This window comes from Manacus candei, unplaced genomic scaffold, assembly GCF_025592945.1.
Source record: "Manacus candei isolate 608988 ecotype Guabito, Panama unplaced genomic scaffold, ASM2559294v1 h1tg000002l, whole genome shotgun sequence".
Classification (NCBI taxonomy): domain Eukaryota; kingdom Metazoa; phylum Chordata; class Aves; order Passeriformes; family Pipridae; genus Manacus; species Manacus candei.
This window is the reverse complement of record NW_026138050.1, coordinates 1,844,452-1,867,597: the sequence shown is the minus strand read 5'-3', so window position 1 is coordinate 1,867,597 and position 23,146 is coordinate 1,844,452. Positions and strand designations below refer to the sequence as shown.

Below are 23,146 nucleotides of genomic sequence, written 5' to 3'. Positions count from 1 at the left end.
GCACAGGTTGCCCAGAGAAGCTGTGGCTGCCCCTGGATCCCTGGAAATGTCCAAGGCCAGGTTGGATGGGACTTGGAGCCACCTGGGATAGTGGAAGGTGTCCCTGCCCGTGGCAGGGGGTTGAACTGAGTTGTTTTTAAGGTCCCTCCCAACTGAAACCATTCTGTGATTCCATGAGGAAAGCCTGAGGAATTCAGCTCAAGATGTTCCTCGGGGATGAGCCGGGTGAGCTGAGGGGCTGCAGCCGGGGCAGCATCCATGGGATGGAGCACCCTGAACCCCTGACAGGGGGTGGGCACAGGGCTCTGGAGCCACAGAATCCCAGAACAGCTGGGGCTGGAAGGAATCTCTGGAGATCGCCCAGGCAGGGTCACCTGGAGCAGGTGACACAGGGACTGTCCAGGTGGGCTGGAATGTCTCCGGACAGGGAGACTCCACCACCCCCCCGGGCAGCTGTTCCAGCGCTCCATGGAAACAAGTCCTTCCTCAGGCGGGGGCGAAAATCCTTGTCTTTTAATTTGTGGCCATCGCTCCTCGTCCCGCCGCCGAGCAGAGCTCGGCACCATCCCCTGAGCCCGCTCGGAGACACTTGCGCGGATTGACGGGATCCCGCCCGCGCCTTCCCCTCTCGGCGCTGACGGAGGGACGCTCCGGCCCCTCCGCCGGCCGCTTGGTTCCCGTTTCATCTTTATTAAATCCCCAACCTCCCTCCAGACTCTCGCCCCGACCTCCCGCTCCCCGCCGCCCTCAGCGGGCCCCGCCCGCCCGCACATGCTCGCTGCCTCCGACATGGCGGCGCCCGGCGCGGGGCCGCGGCGGCGGCGGGCGGGGGGGCGCGGGGCGGCGCGGGGGGACCTTCCCGGGGACATTCCCGGGGACCTTCCCGGGGACACCCCCGAGACCCCCGGTCCGGGTACCGCGGCCGGGCCTCCCCCGCCACCTCCGGGCACCTTCTGGCTGACCCGCATCGTGCTGCTGCGCTGCATCGCCCTGCTGTACCGTGAGTGCCCCCGGGGCGGGCGGGGGGCGCCGCGCTGAGCCACGTGGAATTCCGGGGTTGTCCCCATCCCGGGGCTGTCCCCATCCCAGGGTTGTCCCCATCCCAGGGTTGTGTCCCATCCTCGATGGGCGCCGGGGACAGCGGGACTCCCCCCGTGCTGAGCCCTTGGGGCTCTCCGCGCTCCACGTGGGTGCCGGCGCGGACCCCCGGGCGCTGTGACCCCGCCCCGGGCCCGCCCCCCGTCCCGCCGGGAAGGGATGCAGGGAAGGATGGATGGATGGATGGATGGATGGATGGATGGCACGGGGGAGCCCCGCCTGTCACCCCGTCACTGCTCGGTTTGGGGGCTCGGGTACCTGTGTGTGCACAGCTTCGGGGATGGGCGAGGTGTGACAGTGGGGAGAGCCAAGGCTGCCGGAGCTCGAGGAGGCTCAGGCTCGTGGTGGGGTTTTTGGGGTGTCCTGTGCAGGGCCAGCAGTTGGATTCGATGGTCCTGTGGGTTCTGTGGAGTTCTGGATTCTGGAGAGTGGAATGTGTTGGTTGTGAAATAAATTGTGGGAATGGGACTGGGTCTCCAGGAGTGAAATGACTTCAATATATGAGTGATCCAACCACTCTGAGCCTGTCTGGGAGGCCGCCAGTTACATCCTGCCTAAGATTCTGCATAGTGTTTATGTCCATCAGATGCTCAGGGTGTCACATCTATGTGGATATTCCAGTTGTATCCCAAGGCAAATGATCACACTACAGTCAGCACTGAATGGATTGGGAGCTGTGGAAGTTCTGGTGATGTTTTGGTGGCCATCTGGCTCCAGCTGTTAGGATGTTGTTTGGACAGTGCTCTCAGGCATGTGGTGGGACTCTTGGGCTGTCCTGTCCAGGGCCAGGAGTTGGACTGGATGGTCCTTGTGGGTCCCTTCCAGCTCAGGATATTCTGTGATTCTGTGATCCTTGGGGGTCCCTTTGAACTCAGGGTATTAGATGATTCGATGATCCTTGTGGGTCCCTTCCAGCTCAGGATATTCCATGATTTTCTTGTTTTCCACTCCTGCTTTACTGGTGGGACCCTGCTGCTGATGGCTGGATGGTGTTGGTGATGTTGGAGCTCCCGTGCTGGTGGAGCTGGAAGGAGGGTTTGCTCACACCATAAGTTTGGTACCTCTCAGCAGAGCTGGTTGGAGCTGCTCATTCTTTTCTTGTGAGCTTATGAGCTCAGCTATTCAAGGGAGGAACTCTTTGCCTTATGCAGAAGCAGGACTGAAGGGAGAGATGACATCCTTGGGTGCCAACACTGCCAGTCAGGACCTGGGGTTGACATGACCTTAAAATGTTTAACAGTAAAAGCAGTTTCCAGCCTCCGCTCGTTTGACTCTGGCACTGAGAACACAGAGATCCCTCCTCAGAGCCCACTGGTGCTCCACTTAAAAAATATTTACAGTGAAACCAAAACTGACATGTAACACACTACGGTACAAATTCTAAACTTGCCCCAGATTTGTCCACAGAATCGTTAGAATTTGTAGCCTGCCAGCCTGCTTAGATTATTTTGCATCAAAACCATGCAGAAGTTGTAGTTTTGTATGGTTTTGACACGTGCTCTGTTTCTAGTTTGGTTTCAGCTCTCGGTGAAATGCGAGGTTATGACTCTTTCAGTCAAAATGAAAGCGATTCCGATATTCCCCCGTGTGTAAATCCAGACTGCTGAGTTTCCCGTGGCTCACTTTGCAGTTTCCTTATGAAAGACTGATTAGTGTTCTCCTTGGGGGGAGGCTGCTGCTCTCTGATCCTGGATTTGGGGTTATAAATGGGGCACATCAGGGACCAAATGCTGTCCCCAGGGGCGGTGGCGTGTTCGGTGGGATGGGGCTGGAGGGGGCAGTGGGAAGGGAGCAGGTGGTGGCTGGAGGGGTGGGAATTGGTAGAAGACAAATGTATGGGACCTTCTGGTGAGTGGGAGACCTGATCTGGGACAACAGGAGCAGTAACAGGTGAGATGAGTATCCAGTTAAGGGGGGTGAGTTACAGGTGGAAATGATTGAGGCTGATGGGCTGCAGGATAAAGGGAGGGTGGGAATGCTGGGACTGGAGGAGGGGGCTGAGCTTGCAGACTGGTGAGTAGAGCTGTATGTGGCACTTTTCCCAAAGGAGAAGGGAGGGGGAACTCCTGGGAGCGGCTGAAGGAGGGGTGAGACCCCAAAATGCTTCTGCAGTGCAGAGCGAGGAAACCTTTTGGAGAGGGGTACCCACAAGGGTTTGGGTACTGGAGCTGGAAGGAACAGGGCAGGAGGATGGCTGTGCCCTTTGTGATGGAAGAGGTGCAGGAGAGGAAAAGTTTTAACTGCTCATTATGCAACTTCTGCTTGGCTGCAGTCGGGCCACAGGGATTTCTGCTTTGCTTTTGGTTGGGGCACAGTCAAGCAACCTGGGCCTGGTTTGGAACAGCTTGAATTCCTACTTGGGCTGTTGCTGGCAGCAGTGTTGGGGTTCCAGCTCCAGTCCCAGCATGGGGGAGATGCCACACAGCCCCTAACCCTAGAGGGGTGGAGGCTGCTTGGTGTGTCTGAGATGGAGAGGTTGTGAGCAGGCAGGTTCCCCGTGACCCGGCTGGTGGGCTGGGGTGCTCCTGAGGGAAGGTGGGCTGCCTTTTGATCCCTTCTGAGAGCCTGAGTTTAGAAACAGCAGAAAACAATTTAGTGCCTCTGTGCCAAGCTGCTCTTCCAGGCTCTTTTCTGAAGATGGAACCATTTACTGTGACAGATGATTTCTGTTCCCAGACGAGGCGATTCCGAGGCTCAGACTCGCTGAGGAAACGGCTGATGCCGTTGTGACAGTTTGACATTCCTTGACATTCCTGGGTTGTGGGATGTGTTTCACCCTTTTACTCGTAACCCTTTCACTCCTGCTGGGTTAAGCAACAAATCCTTTGGCAGGGACCTTGTCCTGAGGTGTCAGGGGAGTGGTCACTCCCTGGTTGTGGCTCCTGCCTCAGTGCAGCCGTGTGAGCTGAGGGCTTGTTCCCCTCCCGGGTGGAAAGGGAGGGGTGGGAGAGTGAAAGACCCTGTGGATGGGCTGGAGAGGAGCATGATTTGGGATGTGCAGTGGTGCTGAGGTGAGGATGGTGCCTGGTGCAAGTAAGAGAGATGCTTTCCCTGAGGATCTCCCCCTGTGGAAGGAGGACAGGCAGAGCAAGGCAGGTGGGAAGTGTCCTGTGTGCCCTCCCTTCTCCCCCACCCCCTTTGTTTTTAACAACTCTCCTCTTCTTTTCTTGAAGGGGGTTTCCAGCAGCAGCCAGAGCCTGGGAAGTCCCTGGCAAAGCAGCTGCTGTCTGAGAGGCAGGATAAAGAGGGGAAGGGATCTGATGATTTGGGGAGGTCAGTGACCAAACCCACCTGCTGCTTGCAGGAGTGGGAAGGAAGGGAAGTGGATTCAGCTGAAAGTGCTCCCTGAGGTTTCTCTTTGCAGCAGGGCTGTGCTGGGGGCCTCAGCAGAGCAGGGAGGTAAATGAAACACCTGTCATTTTTTAGGAGGAGCTGGCACTGGTGCTGGTAAATTCAGTGACACCTGAGTTCTTACAGTTGACAGCCATCAGAGGTGTTTTCAGGTCTGGGACCTCTTTTGCTTCACAAGTGTGGGCAGACCAAGAGATCTCTGGAGGAGGAGGGTGTGGAGTAACTCAGAGAATCCTGGAATGGTTTGAGTTGGAAGGGACCTTAAAGGTCATCTAATTCCACCCCCTGCCATGGGCAAGGACACCTTCCACTAGCCCAGGTTGCTCCAAGCCCCGTCCAACCTGGCCTTGGACACTTCCAGGGATGGAGCAGCCCCAGCTTCTCTGGGCAACCTGTGCCAGGGCCTCCCCACCCTCCCAGGGAAGGATTTTTTCCTAATATCTGAAACTACTCTTGGAGAGTTTGAAGCCCTTTCCCCTTGTCCTGTCACTCCAGGCTCTTGTAAATAGTCTCTCCATCTTTAGTTCCCTTCAGGTACCAGAAGGGGCAACTAAGTAACCCCAAAGCTTGTCTTCTCCAGGCTGAACAATCCCAATTCTCCAGCCTCTCCTCCCAGCAGAGCTGCTCCAGCCCTCTGATCATCTTGGTGCCTCTCCTGGACTCTCTTTAACAGCTCCAGGTCCTTCCAGTGCTGGGGACCCCAGGGCTGGAGGCAGCTCTGCAGGATGGGGGGGTCTCACCCGAGCTGGGCAGAGGTTTGAAGAAATGCCCTTTCGAGATCCAAAGGTTTTCCATCCTGGCCTTGCACTGTGTGTTGGTTCTTTGTGGCAGGGATTGATGTTTTGGCAATACAGAAATTCTTTGAGGTCTTGTTGGAAGTGCTGTTACAGGTAAAGAGCTGGTCCCAAAGCTCTTGACAACAAATGTGCATTATTTGCTCCCTTCACCCTCCTCCTAAATCATTGTTAGGTACCCTTTTTGGGTGGTTACTATCATCAGATGCCAGATGTAGAAGTTTAAGTAATTAGATACCACCCTCCCCAGTCTCAGCCAGGCTCTGTGGAGTGCTTTGAAATAAAAGCTATTATTTAAATCTGGTTTATATTCCTGCTCCTTATGTATTGTTTCATAGTATTTTCTTTCCCCAGAGCTGGAGCTACGGGAGGCTCGTGCTCCTTCTTCCTAATTCTGAAATCTAAAGCCTTCTCAGGGGGATTTGGCTTCCTGTAGGTTCCTGGCTCTCCCCGGTGTCCTTCCTCCTCTCTTTCTCTGCCATCTCCCCTGCTTTCCCTTCCCTCAGTTATATTAAAAGGCTCCCAGTAGCTTCCAGCTTGCCTGGTCAGGACTAGAGAGCATCTTCTGATGCTTTTTCTCCCCTGGAAGGTTTTATTTCAGCTCAGAGCTTGTTAGCAAGTCTGTCCAACGACAGCAGTGTGTCAGCACCAGGTGCTCTGAGCAGCTGATCCCCCTGAAATGGGAAAACGAGAACAAGGAGGGAGAAGAGGATTTATCTCCCTGTCTGCTCCTTGCCCAGAGCTACTCTGGAGCAGAGGGACATCCTCCAGCTGCAGACTGGGCTGCACTGGTGTGGTTGGAACAGCCTGAGTGCCCCAGGGAAGCTTTTGAGCAGTGTTTGCTTCCAAAACAAGGAGGCAACGGGGAGATAAGGACTCAAAAACCCCCAAAGCAACCACCCCAAAGTCTTCAGCTTTGCTGCGAATGGCAAGAAAACAAAAAGGTGTTAAGAACAGAGGGCTTTGTTGTGTGTTTCTGTGTGGCTGTGGGGTAGCACCGTGAGAAGGGGGGTGCTTGGCTCTGCTCCTTGCTGTGGTGTTGTTACTTCTGCGTTGCAAAACTTTGCAGGGGAATTTATCAATTGAAAGCTTATTTGATTTTAATTTCTCTGATAATAAAGCAAATGCCAGGAATATTCTCCTCTTTCTTCTTTCTGTTAGTGCAACCTCAGCCTGCAGCATCCAGCACAGGGCCTGTTTGATGCCCCGTTGGGTCAAAGGGGCACTTGGGCTGTGGCTCCAGGCAGACTTTTTGGGGGGGTGCAAAGTGTAGTTTGGCTTTCATGCAGAGCTCTGTGCTCTTGCTTCATTTCTTCTGGTTGGGCATTAAGTAAAAGCTGAGACTTCTTCTAATGGGGGGAGAGAGAGAAAAAGCCACATGACCGGAAAGTTTTGGATTTCACATCTTTAAATCTTTACCAAGCATGGAGAATGGGATTCTCTCCTTCTCCTGCCACGACAGGCTGAGCCTGGGCTGGAAGAAAGGAGCTGAGGTGACAGGGAAGTATGGGTAGATGGAATAATTTTGGGTGGGGGACTCTTTGCTGCACACTTGGGTTGTGTTTATTGGGAGAACAGGGGTTTGAGCAGCGCTGGGTTTGGGGGGAAAGAGGAGCCTGGAAGGGGAAAGAGAAGGTGGAGGGAGGGAGTTAATGGAAAAGTACAGTTAAAGCAGCTTCTGAGGTGGGAATAAGTAGTGGAGGTCTATTAGCAGCGATGCCAATTTCCATGGATCACTTTGTGTAAAGCTCAGCTCCAGCAGGGAGAGGAACCTTCGGTGTGAGCTGTCAAAGCTGCCTCGAGTGGGAGGGAGCTCAGAGCCACTGAGCTCCTTCAATCTGCAAAGGAGGGATAGTCTGGAGAGTGACAGTGCTCCAGGTGGGACATGGGAGACTGGGATGGGCTGAAAACACCCAAATATGTCAGGAGGTGTCGGGGAGAAGTCCTGGCAGTGAGCAGCCAGAGGGAAGATGGGAATGTGATGGGGTTTGTGCTGGGGCTGGAGACTTAAAGGGGTGCAGAATCCTGGGAAGAAGCTCCAGGACGAAGGAGAAGTGGTTGAACATCCCCTGGTGGGTGTGGCAGCCCGTGCCCAAGGTGGAAGCAAACTTGTTTGACCTGGAGGGAGTGGGAAGATGGAGAGTGGAAAATCCCCAAACACAAGGCCACGGGGAGAGAGGTTTCAGAGCACAGGTTGGGGAAGAGGAAGAAGCACAGGCTTTGGGGGGAAAAGGGACTTTTTTACCCCCCTGACTGAGCCAAGGTCAAAGGGAAGGTTCCTGGAGAAGGGAGTGGGGTCTGTTATGCTCAGTGTAGGGATACAGTTTCTCCAGGGGTTCAGGGAGAGGAAGCAATGACAAGCTGATAAATAACTTCCTTTTTTCCCCCCCCCACTGGATCTGTGCTTCTCCCGTGTTGCTGAAATCCTTTGGAGAATCAGTCTTGAGTTTCAGCTGTTCCCTGTGTCCAGTAGCACGGGAACTGCTCTTGGAGATGGAGCTGGTGCCTTGGGAAGAGCAGGGGAGAGAGGATTGAGTGGAAGTGGGAGCTTCCTGAGGGATGTGCTCCAAAAGATGCTGGAGATGAGGGGGGAGGGAGCAGAGTCATCAAGGCTGCGGCTCAGCCTGGGGAGTGTCCAGGAGAGGGAGCTGGATCCGGGATGGAGCAGCACGGCTGGGAACGCTGCTCTGTGAGCAGCTCATGGGCCGATGGCCTGGGAGGTGATGGATCCAAACACTGGAATGGTCGGGATTTGGTTTGGGGGAGGTGAATCCCAGCCGGATTAGTGCTGTTGCTGGTGGCGTTTAGTTGTGGATGTTGACGTGCGAAACACCAGTGAAAAATCCATATTCTGGGAGAGGGGAAAAAACCACTTTGGAGCCCAAACTGGGCAATCCTAAAATGTGCACCTCATGTCAACTCTAACCCTGTCTCTGCTGCTTTCAGACTCAAAAAGGCTGTGCAGGACTGTCCATACAATGTGTACTTTTCTGCAATTGCTATAGTTTGTTTTTCCTAATTTACCCTTTCCTTCTTTGTCTTGCATACGGTGCAGGGGTCTAATTTAGACTTTTTTAGACAAAAATGTGCTTGGCAGTTATGGGTTGGGGCAGCAATTCTGGAGCATTTAGAGGTGAATTTGATTAGCACTTTTGGAAAACTGTGCAGCAAATTGCAGTGCTAATCATGGGCAATCGAGCCATGGAGTTTTAAGGCAGAGCTGGTCTTTAGTTGTGTTGTTTTTTGGGGCTTTTTTTTAAGCCAAAAATGAAGATATTAAGCTGTCTGAAGCTCAAAAGCATCATATTTTTGCTGGTTTCACATATCAGGGTTTCTGATTACGCAGTTGTGCTGAACTTAGTGTTGGGAGAAAAATATGAATAATATTGAATAATGTGAATATTTGCAGTCAAGAACTGATCCCGTAGGGTTGTGATCAGTTTTTTTCTTGTACCTCACTGACCATAACTGGGCAAAACATTCAGTGTGTCTTTTAAAATTGGTAAAATCATAAATAGTTGGTATGAAAGATGGATGGGAAGAGATGCAGCCACTTAACTCCCAACTTTGTTGCGTCATCGCTGTGATTCAGGAGCTGCTGGAATCAAAGGGAGCCCTCCCAGTGACCTCTGCTGTGGGTTGTGACTCGTGGTGGTTTTCCAAATGAGAACAAAATATGTGGTGTGTGCAGAGAGAGAGCTGGAGAAAGTGTTAAGTGGATTAACTGAGCCCCACTGGGGACCTTTGTGTGTGTCTGGGGACGTTCAGTTTTATTCCCTGGGGCTGCAGACTTTTGGTTGCTCCTCAGACTTCAAAGGAATGGGAATCCAGGCCTGAACTGGGGGTTTGATGTCAGTGTGCCAAGCGAGGGGCAGGGAGCAGAGGAACACCAGGATTGTTGTTTGCAGAGTGACCCTGTTCAGATAAGGGAGGCAACAAATGTGATCATTAACCAGGGAGGTTTGGGGGGAAACAAATTGGCCTTTGGCAAGACCTTTGGGATTGCTGTGCGTGACATGGCTGGGGTTTGATAATATTTGAAGGATGGGTAAGTTAGTGGATGGAGCCTAATCAGGGAATGTTGGCCTCCACTGTTGGTTTTTTTTTTTTTCCCTGAGAAATGGAGATTGCTGCAGTTACAAACTGCAAATTGGTTACTGGAGGAGATTCTTAAAATATGAGCTAATCCCTAGGAACTGACCAACTTTCTCTGTAGAACATCAAATTCTAGGTCTATAATCTGTAATTAAATTGCTTCTGTGCTGTTAAAAAAAGCAACTGGTTGTTCTAAGATGGTCCAGTGCAGGAGCACAGGCACTATAAATGGGAGAGCTGTAGGGACATGGGAAAAGTAGCAATTTAGAGGACGGGGAAAATATTAAGACTTTGTATTTCCAGGATGTGAGAGGATCCAGAAAGTCAATCCACAGCAGAGCTACTGTCTTTGGCAGTTGGGATGGAGAACTGTTAACCACTGCTCTGCCAGAAGGATTGAAGGGTGGTTTGAACAGCTTTGGGGTTCTCAGGATGGGAAGGACATGGACCTGCTGGAATGAGGCCATGGAGATGCTCCAGGGGCTGGGAGCCAGGCTGGGAGAGCTGGGAGAAGGAACCTTGTGCTTGAGCATTGTAATGACTGTTGGGTTTTAACAGAGATGAAACCTTGAATAAATTCCTTCTGAGCCATTAATGTACTTCTGTAACTCATGACTCAGAAATCATCCAGGCTGAGGGATGTATTTTAACACAGTTTTCCCCCCTCCTTTTTTTCCTAGTTGTGGCCTTCCTGGTGGCATATCATCAGAACAAGCAGCTGATAGGAGAGAAGGGGCTGCTGCCCTGCAAACTGTACCTGCAGAACATCAAGAGGTACTTCAGAGGGAAGATAAACCTGGATGCCTTGAGCTATGCCCCAACCATCATCTGGTTTCTGGATTGGTCTGACATGGACAGCACCTTGGACTGCCTTGCCCTGGCTGGCCTGGCAATATCAGCCTTTGTGTTGGTGGCTGGATGTGCCAACATGATCCTCATGTCCATCCTGTGGCTTCTCTACCTCTCCTTGGTCAACGTTGGACAGATCTGGTAGGTTCTCAGCCTCTCTGCTTTGTTTTTCTCTGGTATCTGATGCTGTTTGCCAGGACAATGCCCTGCCCAGCAGGAATTCACACAGAGCCTGGAGTTTGCCTTTTGTGGGTGCTGTGGTTGAAAGGAATTGGCTCTTGATATTTGAGATAAAGCTGTATTTTATTTATTTATTTATTTATTTTACTCCTTTGACTCTTCAGATTTGGGGTTTAAAATTTAGTCTGGCACAGGCAGGTGCTCCTGGTGTGCAGCAAAAACACACCAAGGGATTGGGTTGGGTTCTTCTGGGAAAGGGGTAAGAGAGAAGGGGGGTTAGATGATGTTACCTCAACTTCTTCTCTTCTTAATATTATATATGAAACAGGAAATGAGGTGGTTCTTGTTAAGGAGTGGGGGAAAGGAATCAAAGCAGCCCAGCAGCACAGTTCATTCAGCTGTGGTTACATTTTTCATTAGATCCTCTGAAATGGGTCACTGGGTGGTCAAAACCATATTATTATTGTGCACACAGTGTGACCTGGAATTCCCTGGAGAAAGGGATGCTGGGTGCTTCCAGTGCAAGTAAACACAGGGAAAGAGCAAAGCAGGGATTAGCTGAAATTCTCCCAGGGAATTGTGGTGGCAGGAGGGGTGAGCTGAGAGCACCCAAAATCTGATCGGGTGGGTGGGTGGGCAGCAGCATTGGCCTTAAACTAAGGCTGGGTTTGAATCTCCCTTCTCACACTGGTTTGTCCACGGGTTTAGGTGGTCCTTTAACTGTCTTACTGTCAGTTTTGGGCAGATTGAGAGGTTTGGATGAGTTCTGATGCTTCCCCAGGGTAGCAGATGACAGATCTCACCCCATGGGGAAGGACGGTGCTGTCAGGCCATTCCTGACCGAGTTATGAGACAGCTCAGCAAAGAGGCAGCTGAAAGGAGGAAGAAATTCCTGCTGTGGCTACGTTGGTTGGAGTTGTTGTCCGGTCCTGGTGTTCCTGTTGCTCTGACCAGGCTGGGCTCCTGTGACCCAGCACCCCCTCCCACAGAATCCTCTGCTGTAGGTGCCTGGGCAGCCAGTTCCAGGAAGATATGGAATGATAAGGAGGAATAGAGCTCTCTCTTCTTTAGGCCAGTGAGGAACAATTTATTCCTTTTATTGCTTTTGCTCTTCTTTTTTTTTTTTTTTTCCTATTTTAATTTTAAATGTTCCTATTTGTTTTGGGCTGGAGTCTCCAGATACCGGGTGCTGCTGGAGGAGAGACTCTTTCAACTGCTGTCCAGCTGGCTTGGGCTCAGTCAGGGGAAGCTTTAGAAGAGCAAACTGTCTCCTTTGAAGGGCAGGACACGCTCCCTGTCTGTCCTGGGACCACCTGGGAGCTGGGGAATACTCTGGGAGCCAGGGGACAGCTGATCCTGCTGGGACAGCACAGCTGAAGGGCTCGGGGGGTCTCACAACCCTCAAGAAAGCTGCTCCTGGGAGAGGCTGGTGGGAGCTCTTTGTCAGGGGGTTTGCAGGGTAAGGATTACTTTGGCAACCTAAAATCCTGAGAACTGATGTTGTGCTGGCCCTGAATTCTTGATTTGCCAGTTTGTTGTTGGCTCTGAACTGTGTGAATTCAGATGCACTCTGGTGGTTCTCAGCTGAGCTTTCAGAGAGCAAGGTGTCAGTTCTGGTCCCTGGGAAATGTGGGGCCAGGATTGCCAAGTTGGGAAGTGGAAAGCACTGGGAAGTTTTGTTTGTAATTCTGGGCACAGTGTTCCCAAAACAGCTGTGGGTCTGCTCAGCCTAAACCTGGACGTGTTCTCTGGGCCATGGGCTGCACTTGTAGTGGTGTCACACTTTGATCAGGAGCTCAGTGTGTCTGTCTGAAAATACTGGTTTGGGTTTTTTTTCCCCATCTGCCACTTTGGACTCTTCCTTTTGATGTTGGAGGGGACTGCCAAGAACCTAAAAATCTGCCAGTGCAAGAGAATATTTAATGTCTGACCCACTGGGTGAAGTGCTGAATCATTTTTATTTTAACTTCAATTTTCCTTGTAATTTCTGCAAACCATGCAATAAAGTGGTGGTAGTAAGAAGTGCCAGTTTGAGTAGAGCAGAAGCTGTTAAACAAAGATAAGAATGCTTTAAAAGTTTTTTTTTTTTTTTTGTGGGAATTCCTCATAAATCAACATCCCTGTTGCAGCCTGCAAATCCTGCTTGGCTGGGTTCAGTCCATAGTGCAGCTTCACAGGTCCAGTACAAATGACTTTGTCTTTCTCCCCAACTTCCTCCCTCCTGAATATTATCATGGATTGTCATCTGTTTAAACAAGGATGGGAAAACCTGCCCTTTGTGTAAAAGTAAAAATCCTTGTTGCAGGTGAGCCCATGAAACCTCCATGTGTGGGTTTGTTCCCTGTGGTTTCTGCTGGGACATTGGCCATGGAGGTCCTGTGGCAGGACAAGCTCTTTAGGAGAGGCCTTCCAGCAGAACTTAAATCATTTTTGTACCAGAATAACTAATGCACTTCCAAAGTGAGTTGGTAATTCTGGAATAAACTCACTTTCATAGCCTCCAGAGAGCTATTACATTTTCTTGCATAAACAAACTTTTCAGCTACTCTTGCCACCGATCTCCTGTTTCTTCTTCTGTTGTTTCCTCCCCCCCAGCACTTCCAAATGGCATCTGAAAAGCTTTCCTTTGCCTTGGTTATTGTGTAATTTCATTTTTTACAGAGCTCCTTGCCTGCTGTTGGGGAGCACAGTTTGTAAGACACTCGATACAAAAGCTGGAATTGTGGGGGTTTAAATCCTATTGCCTTTTTTTTTTTCTCCTCTTTCATGACTAAGATTCTGGTCGAGTTACAAGAGCTCAAGGGAATGGGTTGAACAAGCCAATAAATAAAATGTTAGAGCGCAAGGTGGCTACAACTTTCTTTTCAGTGTGTTCTTCCCTTGTGGAAAACAGTGGTGGAGCTGCTGCTAGCAGGTATTTAGGGTAAAATAAGACCAAGCAGCACCTTTTTTCCTGCAGGGAATATGAAATAGAGCTCTGCCTGTGTGCTCTTCAAAGCCCCCGTGCCCAGCTGGCTCCCAAAAAGTTGCTGGTGCTGCAACACTTTTCTAGAGCACAGAGGGGAGTTGATGCCTCTGTCTCTCTGCCCCCAAATACCTGTTGTTTTTTTTTTTATATTTAGCTGATTGAATAATAGCTTGAGGCTTTCATATGAAAGGACTTACTGGAGGGACAAGCACGCTGCAGGTCGTGGAAGCTTGTCTGTGAGGCTTGTAATTTAATTGCAATTAAATTACCGTCCTCAGAAGTTCATTTGCAACAGAGGAAGAAGAAAGGCTTGTGTGTCGTGGAGGGTTTGTGGTTTATGTCTCGTTAAAAAGCACTTGACCTGTGCTGGACTTTAATCACTGTGCTGGTGGCTGGGTCAGGCTCAGCTCCACTCACTGCTGGGGGGCTCAGGAGATGCTCAGGGCTGTGTTTTCCCTCTCCAGGAGGGCATTAGTAGCCATTAAATGAACCTCTTCCCTGTTTTCTTTCCTCCCATACTCTACAGCTTTGGATTTTGAGATTGAAGCACTTGGGGTTTTGTCTGGTGGGATCCAAATAAAGGTTAGAGCCAGATTTCTCCTGAGTTTCTGACTCCAGGTTGTAACACAGCCAGGGTGGGAACTGGGGGCTGGATTTGGCACAAGTTCCTTCCCATTTTGAAGCATGTTGGTTTGTGACCCTTTTGTGATGAGGGCACAGCTTAGAGTGTGAAAAGAATCATCATGGAATGGTTTGGGTTGGAAGGGACCTTAAAGCCCACCCAGTCCCACCCCCTGCCATGGGCAGGGACACCTTCCACTAGCCCAGGTTGCTCCAAGCCCTGTCCAACCTGGCCTTGGACACTTCCAGAGATGGGGCAGCCACAGCTTCTCTGGGCAACCTGTGCCAGAGCCTCCCCACCCTCACAGGAAGAATTCCTTCCCAATATCCCATCTAACCCTGCTCTCTGGCACTGGGAAGCCATTCCCCCTTGTCCTGTCCTTCCATCCCTTGTCCAAAGACCCTCTCCAGCTCTCTTGGAGCCCCTTCAGGCACTGGAAGGTCACAATTATGTCACCCTGAGGCTTCTCTTCTCCAGGCTGAACAATCCCAGTTCTCTCAGCCTTTCCTCCCAGCAGAGCTGCTCCATCCCTCTGATCATCCTGGACTAGAATAGTCCTGCTCTGACACACAAAACAGAGCTGGAAGAACCCCCCTTGGAGCTTCCAGCAGCCCAGATCCAGATGAGGATGAATGAGGGATCCACACGGGGCCACTTGAGCTGGGGTGGGTTTTGTGAAGCAGTTTGGGTAATTCAGGAAGACTTTTTTTTTGCCTGGCCCTGAGCAAGCAGCCACTGAAAGATCAGGAGCTGTGCAAGCAGGGAATAGGAACCTGGGTGTCCTGGGTTTTATCAGCACCCTTGGTTCACCTGGGAAGTTCTCTGTGCAGGCAGGAATGGATGTGTCAGCTGTGCTTAACCAGGTGACCTTTGCCAGGTCTTTCCATCAGTCTCTATCCTGCTTTATAGGCCTGTCTGGAAGTAATACAACCTTGTACTGAGGGACTGCAAGACTTAACTGATACCAGCTTTGCAGATATTAGTTTGAAGTGGAAGGAGAAATTAATATTGTGCCTGAATCCAGCATACAATTTTATGTATTGAAAAAAAAAAGTATCTGAAATTTTTAGATAAATCACATTAACAAATCTCACCTTGATGCATGTGCCAGACAGGGACAATCTGGAGGGGCTTTGCAAATAACCCATTTTTTGCAACCTGGCTGTATTTTTTTTTCCAGCTCTCCAAAATATCCCAACGACGACAACAACAAAACTTAGACTATCTAATTCCTTTATCTGGCCTTGGCAATAAACCCCAGGAATTCTTTTGTTATTGTGGGTCGAAGCTCCGAGCTGCCCTCCCTCTCTGCCCAGAAAGAAAAGATTATCTCTAGAAACGTAAACCAAGAGTTGCAGGATCTCAGGGGGTCATCCTTCCTGTCCAGGAAGCTGCTTTTTGGCACTTCCTACCCCGCACAGGAGAGAGGGAGGGATCGGTTTCAAAGGATGCTGAGAGCAGCCCCGAGCTCTTGATATGACACATTAATGAAAACAAAGATTAATACCATGTGACACCGTTGCCTTGCAGTACAACTGGGAACTAATGAGGCTAATGAGAACCACATTTTGGGTTGAGAGATTAAAATTTAATCAGGGCTGATGTCAGAAATGAATCATTTAGCATGGTTTTTGTTTTTTTTTTGGTTTGGTGTTTTTTTTTTTTTGTTTTCCTCCCCAGCATGTGGAAGGTTTTCCCTCCCTGCCCCAGGCTGGGTGTTGGTTTAGCTGCAGTCCTTGAGAGGGGCCAGTCCCTCTCCATCTGCTCACCTGGAATGGAGTGTGGCTGGGCAGGAGGAGGGGGATGCTGTGGCTGGGTTAGTCCTCAAGACCTGAAAACATGTGAGGTTTCTCCTCTTGGTCTCCTCTCAAGTGCAGTGCAGGTGACAATGGGGTTTGTGCCTTTAATTTGGGGCTCTTCAAAGGTGCAAGTGGAATCTCATAGAGTTATTTAGGCTGGGAAGGACCTCTGAGGTCATGGAGTGCACCACTAAACCACATCTCGGAGCAGGAGCAAAGAGTGCAGGTGCCAGGGGATATCCAAGGGTTTGAGTGTGTCCCTGCCCACATCCCAAACCTGGGCATTGGTGTGGGAGAGCAGAGCAGGCTGGAAAGGCAGGTGGAGATGAGCTGGGTTAAGGCAGCAGACCCAGCTCTGTCCCAGCTTTGAGAAGATCTGCAGGAGATGGGGGTGCAAGAGCTGCCAGAAGCTTTAAGGGCTGTCAGGGGCTGCTTGAGCTGCACCAGGGCTGGTCATTGCCTCCTTCCATGCAAATATTCCTGGAAAAGAACAAATCTAACCTGCCACTGAAGCACAATATGTAAAACAAGAGCAGATGTGTTGGTGACAGGGTGTGTCAGAGCTTGCAGAGTTACTGCTGGGGCTCCTCAGTTTGTGCCTTGAAGATTAAGGTTGTGTGAGTAACTTCTAGGAACTTAAAGAGGTTTAAAAAAGAGGGGAACTAAAGAGGAGTTTAAATATTTTGCGTTGATTGCTTTTACTGTTGTTTTACCTTATTGCTGGCTTGACTTCACTTAATCAGTAGCACCTCTGGAGGATTTTTATTTTTGATTTCAATCTGTGGTCTATTTTTATTCAATCGAGGGTCTGTAAAATTAAAATAAGAGCAAAGAACTGATGAGATGATGGTGTGGTTACTGTGTGGTTTTTGCAGTGACTGATGTACACAGGGCTTTGCCAGAGACCCAGACAAATATCTTTTAATTGCTTATTTTCTGGCACATCCAATTACCAGCTGCATCCACTGAATAGACTTGGGGATCCATCCCACAGCTGAAAAACTTAGGAAAAAGAAGGAATGATGGGTTTTTTAATTATTTTTTTTTAACAATAACTTGCCAAACAGCTTCATGCACCCAGTTTGGTCCAGCACGTGTTTATGTTGTTCAACTTGGGGAACTTTTCAAACAGCTGTGGTTGGGAAGGATGTTAATCCAGGGATTGGTGCAGCCTGACAGTGATCGGGGTTAGGGAAGGATCCAAGCCCTGGTGAGATCTGTGTTTACAAATTTCCCTAATCTGTGTTTACCAACTTGTAAACCGTGTTTACAAATTTTCTTAATCCGAAGATTTATTGCTGACAACAGTGGTCACTTCCAGTGGTGCTGGAGCATGGCTGGGCTGGGGTTCCTGCCCAACCAGGAATTGTCTCAAGTTGCACCAGGGGAGGATTGGTTGGATATTGGGAACAATTTCTTCACTGGAAGGGTGGTCAGGCATTGGAACAGGCTGCCCAGGACAGTGGTGGAGTCCCCATCCCTGGAAGGGTTCAAAAACCCTGTGGATGTGGTTTTAGTGGTGAACGTGGTGGTGCTGCTGGCTGATGGTTGGACTTGATCTTACAGGTCTTTTCCAACCTTAACAATTCCCTGATTCCATTTGCAGGCTGAGCTGGATGTTTCTCCTGTGGAGACATTCCGGGTCTGTCTGGATGAACAGCAGCTCTGTCCTAGAGAAGGGGAGGCAGGAGACTGCAAAAATCAGTGAGTTCTCTTGCAGGAAGGGTCTGGAGTAGAAAGCAGGTGGCAACTTGCATTGGAATAACTCCTGTCTTTGTGGATTTGGTGTGGGGGGAAATGGGCAGGCTTTGCCTGATCCCAGAGCCTCACTGTGGGGACTCACACTCAGTTGGCAGTGAGGGCCAGCCTTCAGAGAGATTAAAAAAAAAAAAAGAGTCATTTAATTGCATTAATTAATCAGGAAATGGAATAAGTGCAATTCAGTTTTCCTGGGTTTTTACCTGCAGGACCTTCCTGCTGGTAAGAGCAGGATCACAGCACTGGGGCTCTGACCCTCTTGTTCCAGGCCCTGATCGTGTCCAAGCTGTCACTGATGCCTTTGTTGTCCCTCAGTGTCTGGGTACAGTTGTTGTGCACCTGCTTTTGGGGTCCATTCCAACCTGGAGACCTGGGCTGGTTTGGGCAGGGGTGGAGGAGCTGCCTCCCCTTCCTGCTGCCCTGTCCTCACCTTTCCTGGCACTCCCCATCCAGGATGGGTTAGGGTTAGAATCCTGCTCAGAACAGGATTTCCAGGGCTGCCATTTCACCATTTGCTTTTGGCACTGGGAGGATTTAACCAAAGCAAACTCCACTTGAGTTTGGCAGATTCTGCAGGATTTGGAATGATTTTTGTCTTTGGAAATGAGCACGAACAGAAGAGTTGGGGAGTGTTGCAAGGGCTTAGCTGGGTCATTCAGATTTGCTCTCCTACCCAGGCCTGATTTAGTTTTTTTTTGCCTTGGAAAGGGAAAACAACGTGGTGCTTTGCTGTTGGCCACGGGCAGAGCCTGTGGGATGGATGTGTGGGATGGGACAGCCCTATTCCTCATCCCCTGCTTTGCTCCATCCCTGCTCAGGCACCTTTCCCAGCACTGAGTAAACCTCACCCTTGAGCACTGTTTTTTGGTTTTTTTTTTGTTTTTTTTTTTTTTGTGTTCTCCCCATTCCTCCCATTTAAATGTGGATGTTGTAATTACAGAGCACAGAATCCCAGTTTTTAGAGATCTGTGACCACAATAAAGTGAATCCAGACACCAGAGTGGTTTCATTTGCTGCCACTGCAGCTGATTTCCTCCCCCAGCACTGCTGTGCAGTGCTCAGGGCTTGGCAGCCACCAAAACCAGCTGTCAAAAAAACGTTTCTTACCCCCACACTTTTAAGTTAATGATGTTCTGAAATTAATGGTGCAGCAGACTGATCCTGTCATCTCATTTTGATGGACTCACTGGCTCTTGCCAGTGATGTTTCCAACTGGCTGCTTTGTTTGGAGGCAGAGTGCTGAGGAAGTGGATCCCCAGGTGCCAGGGACTCTACATACATATATATATGTGTGTGTGTGTGTGTATATATATACACACATTGGAAAAATGTTGGTTTTTTTAAACTCATCCTAAGTTTTACAGCTTTAATTTGGTTGGGATATCATGGTTCACCAACAAACTTTCAGGCACATCAACAGGAACCTTTAGACAGCAGTGGATGAGTTTTTCCACTCCAGTGTCTCTGGTTGTCACTTTGCTCTGGAAGTGGCTCCAGCCCCACCCTGGGCACAGGAGAGGCACAAACTTCAGCAGTGGGGAGGAAATTGTGCTGTTGTGGTGAAAAGCTGAAGGAGCTGAGTGTGATTAGTTCAGGGAAAGGAAAAGTGGGAAAGGAGACAAAGATCTTCAAGTGTGGGAGAGCTGGAAGGGGATGGAACACTGGCACAAGTTGTCCAGGCAGGCTGTGGACTCTCCATCCCTGGAAGTGTCCAAGGCCAGGTTGGACGGGGCTTGGAGTAACCTGGGACAGTGGAAGGTGTCCCTGCCCATGGCAGGGGGTGGCACTGGATGGGCTTTGAGGTCCCTTCCAACTCAAATCCACGATTCTGTGGGAATTAGTTGTTTGCCATGTCTGTCTCCACGTGGACAGGACAGAAAGCTGTTGGTTTAGGTGGTGTAAAGGGAAAGCCTTTGGAATGTATAAATGGGAGAACACCAGGCTGAACACCTGGAGAGGGAGGTGAAGTCTCCAGGCCTCTGTCAGAGGAGATTCTCACACAGAAAAACCCTGTCCTGGGGCAGCTGGATTTTCCACACTTTCTCTACTTCTGTGGCTTAAGTCTCTTTTTTACCCCAACACAACGTGGGGTTTCTGGCAGGCAGCTCATCCAGCTCTCCCTGCTACTGGAATTTGGGAAGGAAGCTCCTCACTCTGCCAGCTGTGTGTCCTCCCTGTGATCTGAGGTGCTGCAGTTTCCTGGGGCCAGAGGGAGGACCAGGGTAGTCAACATGTCCCATTCCCAGCCTTCCCAGGGCTGGGATACCTCCTGGAGGAGCTCCTACCTGCTTTCATCGTGGGGAGGTGATGCTGTGGAAACCTCCTGGCAGCACCTTTGGGAGCTGAATCCTGGTGGAGAATAGAAAAATAGAAAACATGCCCATCCCCAAAGACCTCATCCCGAGCTCTCCAGCCCAGGGGAGGAGAGAAATTCATAATGGAGATGAAAGTTGCCATCTGGGTTCACTTTCCATCGAGGATGTTCTCCATGGAGAGCAGGGAGAGAAGCTGTTAACACCAGCTGTGGATTTAGGGATGCAGCAGGGAATTATCCTGCCTGTGGAAATCAGTTTAGCTGGGAGGATCTTGTTGTGTTGGGCACTGCAGGGAGGGGAGTGGTGGGTAGGACTGGTTTTACTCTATTTTTTTATTACAAATACAGATGTATTTTCCTTGTAAACATCAAGAGATGTAAAGGTAAAAGTTCCTGTCTGTGTTTTATACGACTTTTAATAGACTCTGTTTTGGAATTCTGTTTTGGTTTTGTGATGTTTTACAGACTTCTAAGAGGAATCCCTGTCCCAAATAACCCTTGCATTAAATAATCTGTGTAGCTCTGGGGTAGCTGAGCACAAAGGGAATGGAAATTTATGGGGCAAATCTGGCCCATGTGCTTTTCCTCCTCCTGGAGAAAATAGAAACCATCATCCCACAGGCTTTGCACGCAGGAAAAAAGATGTTATATGGAAAAGGTGATGTTTTCTGCCAGGTGGGTTTGGGGCCATCCTGGTCCTTTGCCTGTATGTGATTTTGGGGATGTGGGAAGCTCTTGTGGAGCCATGTCCTCAAACCCAGCCTGGCTCTGCTGTACTGGCAGCAGGAAGGGTTTTCATCAGGAATAACATAGTTTAAACTGTGCTCTACTATCAATTTTTGCTTTCCAGGAATGTACTTGAGCTAGAATTAATCAACATGACAACATGGTGAAAAGCATTTAACCCAAATATTTGATGATGTTTATGATTCCCACTGATATTCACAGCCTGAGTGTGACATGAATTTTGCCTCCAATGACAAGTCATGGATAATGACATTGTTTCTCCCTCCAGAAAACAGAAATGACGTCCCATTTTAATTTGATTTAGGCAATCCAAATGGCATATACTTTGAATTTCTGGCTTTGAAAAAGTGCAGATCAAAAGTTCCTCTGTTGAAATTTGTCCCAGCTTCCCCCCCCCCAGGGCTGCAAAATCACATCCATGTTTTTACTGTCGGGAATGTTGCAAATGCCAAGACAGGCAGTAGTGAAAACCCCCATTTTTTTAATAAACACTCTCTTAACTCCTTATACAGGAGCTTGAAAAGGAAAAAAAAAAAAAAGGTAATTAAGTCCCAAACTCCAACCTGAAATCTGTGGGATTTGGGTACCTGCCTGTTTGTACCTATTAAAAAAAAAAAAAAAATCCCTGCAAGAATTCCTGCTGCTTTTATGTATTTGGAGTGGGCCATTTGGTTTGGTTTCCTTGGCATTTGTATCCCAGGCTTCTTCAGAGAAATAAATTCACAAGTGTTGGCCTGTCATCACATGACAAACTCCGGAGCCCGGATTGATGTAATCGGCAACAGACACACGTCAGAGAACTTCATGTGGTTCAGAAGAATACAATATTTTATTAATTCCTCATTCTGTGTGTGTGTGTGTGTGTCTGTCTCTGTGTGTGTGTTTTAAATGAGCCTCAGGGGGTTCTTAACTTCTGCCAAGAAATAAGACTTAATTCCTACAAGTTTCTGTTGTGAGCAGCACCACGACCGTGGTGGAGAACAGCAGAGCGAGGTTCCCTTAGTGACAGATGTCTTCATAAAGACCTGCTCTTATTAATAAACTTAAAAATTACTGTGCATTTTAAAGTTGTTTCTTTGTGCATCAGTAGCTCTGTGTGAAATGGTCGTTCAATCTGTTGTAGGATGTTCAGATTGATGGATTTTAGAACCGATTGAACTGGCGAGTATCAAATTAATGCACCTATTTGGGGTGTTTTCAGTAGCAGCAAATCCTGCTGGAAAATCTTTAAAACCTGGGGTGTTTCTCAGTTTTAGGGTTCTTTTTGTTTGGCTTTTGGGTTGGTGTGAGATGCACTACACAAATAATAGTGTTAATGTAAAAGATAAAATTAATAAAGCCCTGATGTGGCGTTGAAGCTGTAATGGGAGCAAACACAAGTTACTGAGGAACAGCATCTTAAAACTTGTTAAACTTTGGAGTTTACTTGTGGTAGGAACTGATAATCTGACAGAAAGTCACTGTTGTAGCTAAGGCTAAAGGTAATTCCAGTAATTCCAGAGAAGACCAGGAGCAACCCTGTGGGAACCTCCTGGGATTTGGGATTGTGGTGTCCCTTCTGGGTCTGCTGCTTTAACATCTTCATCAGAAGGAGCTGGCCAAGTGCTTGGAGTGCTAAATACCACCTTACTGCCCAGAAATTAGGGAATTTGCTCTTCTTCCATTTCCAGGTAGCAGCAATTTACCATTTCAGTTGCATGTAATGTGGTTCAGACACGTTTCTGTGCTCTTTAGTGGTGTTTTGAAACTCAAAACGTGTGAAATGAGAAATAAAACTGATACAAGACATAGTTCCCTTGAATTGTCAACCAAAACATTAATTGTTTTGTCTCTTCTTCGTTTTGTTTTTCAGGTATTCTTTTGGTAAGTGACTAAAAATGAGAAAACCCGCAGTAATAATTTATTGATGCATTTGTGGGTATGTAGCTTTTACATTTCTCCAGCTTGTTTGTTTGGTCTTTCTCTGTAAAACGTTTAAGTTTTGATTATCTTTTTTGTTTGTTTGTTTTTAAATGAAGTTTGTGATTGTCTTTCACTGTGTTTCTTCCTGCCTATAAGCTTTTAAAGTAAGGAAATTCTGCAAATTAGGATTGAAGGAGACTTGGTTAGAAGGGTTAAGTACCAAGAGACTCATTTGGAGGGTTATAGTTAAGATGAATAATTAAATATACCCGAGGCAGGGTCTGAAGGACGTCCCTGTTCCTCCCAAATTCCACTTTGCTTTCCACAAGGGAATGTCAAGAACCTCTTACTCACATCCTGGGCTTTTCCCCTGGGGTGAGGGGCAGTTTTGCTCCCTTGGAGGCTGGGAAGGTTCATTCCCTGCTTTGCCCAGGTTGGATTTTCTTCCAGCATTAAGTTCTCCAACCCATTTCTACATGGAAAGGTAGAAATCCTGGTGGAAAACATTCCTGTCTGTGGAAATACTAGGAAAACTGCCAGTGTGCTGCTGATTTTCTGGGAAGTGCTGCCATGGCACAATGTCTTGGAACAGCCTGTTTGGATGTGTCTTCTCCCTGCTGTGGGATTTGTGGGTGGAGAAGAATCCTGGGTCATGGTGTGGATGGAAAG

General features: G+C 49.0%; 1 protein-coding gene across 1 annotated transcript in view; it reads left to right on the top strand.

Annotated features, from left to right (window-relative positions):
* Positions 1-216: 216 nt before the first annotated feature.
* LMF1 (lipase maturation factor 1) overlaps positions 217-23,146 on the top strand; it is a 158,578-nt gene continuing 135,648 nt past the window's right edge. Inside the window, exons 1-3 of the mRNA XM_051776864.1 lie at positions 217-225; positions 715-1,000; positions 10,019-10,328. Coding sequence (XP_051632824.1) covers positions 217-225; positions 715-1,000; positions 10,019-10,328 — 605 coding nt within the window. The remainder of the gene's footprint in view (positions 226-714; positions 1,001-10,018; positions 10,329-23,146) is intronic.